At 40.3% G+C, this 6,927-nt stretch overlaps 1 protein-coding gene across 3 annotated transcripts in view; it reads left to right on the top strand.

The window, feature by feature from the left end:
* The first annotated feature begins 23 nt into the window (after window positions 1-23).
* HELQ (helicase, POLQ like) overlaps window positions 24-6,927 on the top strand; it is a 120,468-nt gene continuing 113,564 nt past the window's right edge. For 2 of the 3 annotated variants that reach the window (XM_063919748.1, XM_063919740.1), the window contains exons 1-3: window positions 24-499; window positions 1,235-1,741; window positions 3,591-4,266. In XM_063919748.1, the coding sequence (XP_063775818.1) occupies window positions 1,562-1,741; window positions 3,591-4,266 (856 nt within the window). In that variant the 5' untranslated portion in view covers window positions 24-499; window positions 1,235-1,561. The remainder of the gene's footprint in view (window positions 500-1,234; window positions 1,742-3,590; window positions 4,267-6,927) is intronic. The other variant, XM_063919746.1, reaches the window with a different exon arrangement.

Genomic DNA, 6,927 nt, shown 5'->3' with positions numbered 1-6,927 from the left:
AGAATCTAGACGCTACCTGTGTTTGACCTGTGTAATAGGAAGACAGGCTCAGCAGCAACTCTCTATGTCCTGTCACTACATCGGCCCGGCTCCCAACGCTGCACCCTGCTTTACAGTTCCGCACTCCGGAAGAGTAGCACCAAAGGGGACTTGGAAACAGTGCAGAAAATAACATGATTATACGTACACATGTCATAAAATTACACATGTTTGTTTGTTTGTTTATTTTGGTTAATTCTTTTAATAAGCGTTATTGTATAAAATAATGCCCTGAAAAAAAATGTCTGCCCGCAGTCACTGGCGTCATTTCAGCGCGTCTGCGTCACTCTGGTTCTGCTGCTAGGCATGCGCAGAAATGTGTGCGAGTGCGATTGTGCTATCTTCTGTCGTAAGTCATTGTATATAATAATAATAATAATAATAATAATATAACACAGTGCCGTAGGAAGTGCTGCAAATACTGGAAAAGAGGCAGACCTAGGCGTCCCGCAGCTGCACGGTGAGTGCATGGGGATAGTAACTGATGGGCAATCTGTGTAATAAAAATGGTCTTGGTTTCAAGCAGGTGGCAGTTGTACCCTGGGCTTTTTCCTCGCACAGTATCACCTCTCTGTAGGCAGACGAGTGACGATGGGAAGCTCTGTTGTTGTGTTTATACTTTGTGGAGCTTGTTTTTTAAACAGTCTTTTGTCATTCCTTGTATGTATGGGAAGTTGTTATAATTGTAAATATGATTACAAAACACAATATCCAGCCATAGAAAACGAACAATCCATAAAAGAGATTTACATAACAGAAATATCTATCTATCTATCTATCTATCTATCTATCTATCTATCTATCTATCTATCACCTTCCATAGCAGAAAACGTGTTTATTTGCTTTATTCTTTTGTTTTGCTCACTAAGCAGTAGATTTTTAACACAATTTTTGCAGATTATGCCTGCCACATATAAAAAGTGCTATAATATTTAATGTGAACCTGGCTGAACTTGCATTTGTTATTATTTCCCTTGTCAATTTGTCAGGCAAAATCAGCAAAAATTGTGGTCTTTGAAAATCCATTGCTTAGTAAGTATACCCCTAGATGTTGCAGTATTGTTGCAGATATTCATGGCTTGGATATTAGAATAAGAAGCTAACTTCAGCCTCGTGTATTACTGTTACATATTAAGCAGCATTATAAAGTTCTAGTGTTAATTCGTCTTCTCTTTTTTTTTCTCCCACTCTTCAGTTTTGGATGAAACCTGTGATTTGTGAAAGAAATACAGATAAATTACATCATAAGGATCATTCTATTATATTTTGCATTGTTATATTATTCCGTATTGCATGTACTTCTGACCAATTAGAAGAAACTAGCACTGATTTGTAATGGAGTCTTCTTTCCATGATATCACTTATGGATTTCCTGTTATTTCCAAACAGCACATGGATATTAAGCAGATTTTGTCATACACAAATCTGTAAATAAGTTATGACTATAATTGCAAAACAAAAAGGTTGTTAATACTAGTTTTATATATGGATCTTTTGTTTGCGGATTGCTGTCATTCACATTATGACTATGGAAGCTAGTGGGCCTCAGGTTAAGAGACGGCCACCAGTCCGGAAAAGGAGTCTCTCTTCAGGTTACAGTCTTCTTACTCCAGATAAGAAGAGGCTGAGTAATAGAGAGGACATGCAGATGACTTCTAACCCCTACGATATGGATTATTGTCCTAAAGCGGAAGATAAAGAGGTAGGACACAAACATAATAAGAGCCTTAAACTTGCAATCGTTTTGCAACATTTCTAAAACAGAAGTACAGTATTTTCTGTTAAAAACTTCAACATGACCCATTGGACAATATCCATAATGTTAAATCAGATTAGGTCTATATTTTAAAGATTAGCATAAATTCAGCACAAAAACATGAATATTAATGGCATTGCATACAATTAAAATTATTACAGTATGTGACAGTACATTCAAAGTACAGCTATTTTTGATCTGTTTGTACACCTCAGGACATAGCAAATACCTTTCCAAATGTATACAATTTTGGCTTTTTAACATTATCTGATGCTAGATTTTCACCTTTTATAAAGCTTGTCAAGCTGTGGTAGTCTTGGGGAATCTCGCATCAGATGCGATTTCATAAACTTTCTATAGAGATTGGGCCTGATTCAGATGTGTTTGGAGGTGCTTCCATAGAAGCAGCAGTGATAGCACTGATATGGTAATACAGCAGGAGGCGTCATGCCTCCTGCTGTATTACTGATCCGAACTGCATCTAAGGACACTACATCTGATCTTCCCAGCACCATTGGCCTGTTGCGTGGCTCATGGGGTCGCACAAGCAGGCTGCCACACTACCTAGAGGCCAGGAAATCTCCATCCTCTGATGGAGATCCTGGCCTCTTCCCTCCCTTGCAACAGCAGTGACACGCCTCCGTTTGGAGAAACGGAGGCCGTCGGTGCCCCCTCCCCTGTTTGTCACTGACAGTGTGATGGCATAGTGCGACCGATGTCACTGCCCACGCACAGTATGGGTCTGACACATGAGCAAAATATTGAGTATCAGTACTTTGCGGCATATGCCGCTGCGCCAACCACATCTGAATGAGGGCCATTTTGTGGGTTATTTCCTAAAGGCTGATTTTCATCAGGTTTGAAATAAATAAATAAATAAAAACCTGTGAAAATCAATGTCAATCGATGGTGGGTTTCAGTGGCTTAAATACACATTTACTAAAATTATTTTTTCGATTCATTTTAAATGTTAGTAAATTTGTGTTTTAGCCCTAGAAGCACAACTTCGATTTTAAAAACAATAAAAAATCGATTAAATCAACTATTAGTAAATATACCCCTGTCCCTCCAACTACAAATGACATCAACCTGTATTTCTTTTTTTACATGTTGTAGAGAACAGGGAAGGGATAGTCCTGTTAAAGCTGTGGAACACTTTCACTGTGAAGAACGCATCCATGTGTTACCGACAGCTGGGCGAGCACGAATGAGCCCCTTGTGGGCTCGCTGCGCTCACCACGCTGCGGGCACGGTGTTGTGCGCTGCGTGCGCCACGCTATTTATTCTCCTTCCAGGGGGACCACCAAGAGGGATAAAAATGTCCGGTATGCGAGGTGTCGGGATTCCGGCGCCGGGATCCCAACAGCCGGCAAACTGAATACCACCCGTTACATGTGCCACTGAATGTATGCTAGAAGATGTAGATGTATCAGAGGGTAAATTGTTCTGGGAGCATTTAAAAGAAGCAGAGGTAGTACTAAAGCTTCTAAAACATTCAAGTGGTGGCGTGCCTCACCCACACACATTCTGTGTATTCTTTTCTAGGATACAGTAGGGAATGGTTGCTATGGGCATCACCACCACTTTTCATTTTTAGGAGTGTTAATAAATCTACCCTGTAGTTTCTAAGAATTTGTCAATATCAAGTTGACACTGCACATATTTAGTGCTTTCTCTGTTTATAAATTGTATACTATCCAGATGCTTATGTTTGCTAAAAGTTTGTAAGTTATGTTAAATAGAAAAGCTGTCTCAATATTAAATATCTGTTTGCAACTGTCATTTTTCATTTTAGGGTTACTGCAGTGATGATGACTTGTTTGGAGAATATGACAGCTTTGCTGAGGACCCATCTTTGCTAGCGCAGATGGATGACTTGGAGGAAAAATGTAAGCAGGAGACTGCTAATAGTGTGTCTTCTTTTACGCTAGAAAAAAAACTGGAAACGTGTAATCATGTTGTGACACAAATTAAAAACACTAAATATAACATTGGAATACAAGAACTAGGACACCAAGTCAAGAAAAGTACGAATGAATCAAAAGATCTAACAAAGGATTTTTTAGATGATCTTCCATGTTCACAACTTTTTTGTGAAGATACTGCAACAACGTCAATAAATAAATCCACTCACAATGATGATTTGTATATTGAAGGAACACGTGACTTGTGTCAAACTGACCTAATAGTTGGTGCAGATACATCAAAAGTCCTTTCTTTAAACCACAAGGAGGTAAAAAGAAAAAGCTTACGGGACAGTCTCAAAAACACATTGGCTGGGAATGCTAAAGTCCATACACCCCAAGTCTCTAGGTCTAAGCAAATAAAGGAAAGTATTCTTTTGGAGGAACTTGATGTTGCCAAAAAGGCAGTGGAAATGTCATCTGAAATTGACTTGGGTCCTTTTTATGGTTTACCCAGCAAAGTTGGTGATCTTATTGAACAATATAGAGGAATTAAAAAGCTTTACGGTAATTATAGTTTTATTTATTTTACAAGTGTTACTGCAAACACAAGAAAACTATTTTGCTATAGTTCTTATAAGGGTGCAGTTTATGTATTGTTTTATGCTGTGTTGTTTATAAAATTAACTCTCATGTATATTGCTGCTTACATTTTCTAATTAATGAAGTGTGCTCCTATCCACCCAGATCTTGATGCCCATCTTCCTAAGTGACCTTCCATGAGGTTTGCTATATGCAGAGCCGGCCCTACCCAATATGATGCCCTAGGCAAGATTTTGGCTGGTGCCCCCTAGCACCAACGCTAATTCCGCCTCTGACCCTGCACCCCTTTCCCAGCACCATCACCCCTCACCCATAGCAGTCCTTATTTTGGTTTTCCTACCCCCTGTAATTTAAATAAGAACAGTGTGCACTTTCGGCGCACAGTCCAAAAGGTATGTGTTCTTGCTAGGAAGGGGCATGGCCACACAATAGTACCCCCAATTCAAATTATGCAACACTGTACTGCAACTTTGTTCATAATTTATCATGCGATAGTGTCCCTTATTCACATTACATCACACAGTAGTACCACTTTACCTTATATACGTTACTACTCTCGGTAGTGCCCCTCATTCACATAACATCATACTGAATAGCTCCTTATTCACATTACACCACACCATATTGCTCTTTATTCTCATTACACCATGCCATATTGCTCCTTATTCACATTACGCCACACCATATGGCTCTTTTTTCACATTAGACCACACAGTAGTGCCCTTTCTATACGTTACACCACACAGTAGAGCACCTTATACACATAATGCCACACATTAGTAATGCATTTATACACATAATACCACACAGTAATGCCCCTTACACATATGACACGCATTATTAATGTCCTTATAAACATAATGCCAACCCTTATTAATGCCCTTATACACATAATGTCACTTACACATATGCCGCACATTATTAATGCCCTTATACAGAAAATGACACACACAATGTCCCTTACACATATGTCGCACATTAGTGCCCTTATACACATAATGACACACGTAGTGCCCCTTACACACATGTCACACATTATTAATGCCCTTATACACATAATGACACACACAGTGCCCTTTACACATTTACTGTACATTATTAATGCATTTATATACACATGAAACGCATAATGACCCTTACACATATGCTGAACACTTTTGCACAACTAATCCACTCACACATACACAGCTGCTAACACTGTGACCCCTGCCTCTGCTTGGATACAGATGTGTCCTCATAAATCTTGCCTCCATACACCATGCAGCAGGAGATGCCTGGCGCGAGTCAACTGGTAGCTCTGATAACGTCGGGTGCCTATTTTTGATGAAAATGCATCTTATTTGCATTGCTATGTGGCTAGGATGCACAAGCAGCTTCTCCTGATTAAAATGATATGCGGCATGCTTATGTACTGTGTGTGACTGTGGCTGTATCTGCATACGAAATGCTACACACAGAATATAGGCATGCCGCATATAATTGTAATCAGCAGGAGCTGCTTATGCCCCTAGGCAATTGCCTAGTTTGCCTATGCCTAGGGCCGGCTCTAGCTATATGGCTAGGTCAGCGGTCCCCAAACCTTTCTGAATCACTGCACCCTAGAGCAGGTATTCCCAACCGCTGTCCTCTAGGCCACAGGTTCTCAAACTCGGTCCTCAGGACCCCACACGGTGCATGTTTTGCAGGTCTCCTTACAGAATCGCAAGTGAAATAATTAGCTCCACCTGTGGATCTTATAAAATGTGTCAGTGAGTAATTAATACACCTGTGCACCTGCTGGGTTACCTGCAAAACATGTACTGTGTGGGGTCCTGAGGACAGAGTTTGAGAACCACTGCTCTAGGCACACCAACCGTGCAGGTTTTAGTGATATCCAGGCTTCAGCACAGATGGTTAAATCAAAATAACTGAGGTACTAATTAAGTCACCTGTGTTCAAGCCTGGATATCACTAAAACCAGGACTGTTAGTGTGCCTTGAGGACCGAAGTTGGGAAACACTGCCCTAGATCATCAGTATTTTTTTCATGGCACCGCTAGACTGAATGTTTCTTATTGAGAAATGTAGAAATAAATATTAAATTAAGTAGACCATTGTTTGGTGAGGGAAAACATTTGCTTCTGTTTGTCCACATGTTTTATGATTGACCACCACCAGCACTGGTTTTGCCTATTACATTGACTATAAAAAATTTGAATTGGTCCTGGACAACCCCAGAGTGCCTAGGCACACAGTTTGAGAACTACTGGGCTAGGTTATTCTTTGTGTTATGGTTTGTTCTCCTGGTTTTGTTTGTTTTGTTTTTTTCTGGTGTAGCAACTTCCCCCTGTTTTTTTCTGGTGTAGCAGCTTCCCCCGTTTCCCCAACAAAAGTAGTCTCCCACATTTAGCTAAATCACTGCTCCCGCTTTTTTTGTGCTGTAACTCCTCTACTGTAGATGGCAAGAGAGTATGGAGTAGAAGATTGAAGTAAGAGAAGGAAAGGCACATCAGGGAAGAGGGCCCTGCCCGTGAGAGCTTACATTCTAAAGGGGAGGGGCAGACCGATGCGGTAGACAGTAAGTGTGGAACAGAGGGTTAGGATGAGAGTTGGATGGGTTTGGTGAAGAACGGATGTAGTCAGAATC

Source organism: Pseudophryne corroboree, chromosome 1 (genome assembly GCF_028390025.1).
Source record: "Pseudophryne corroboree isolate aPseCor3 chromosome 1, aPseCor3.hap2, whole genome shotgun sequence".
Classification (NCBI taxonomy): domain Eukaryota; kingdom Metazoa; phylum Chordata; class Amphibia; order Anura; family Myobatrachidae; genus Pseudophryne; species Pseudophryne corroboree.
The sequence above is the reverse complement of the archived record's forward strand: the minus strand, read 5'-3'. Positions and strand labels throughout refer to the sequence as shown.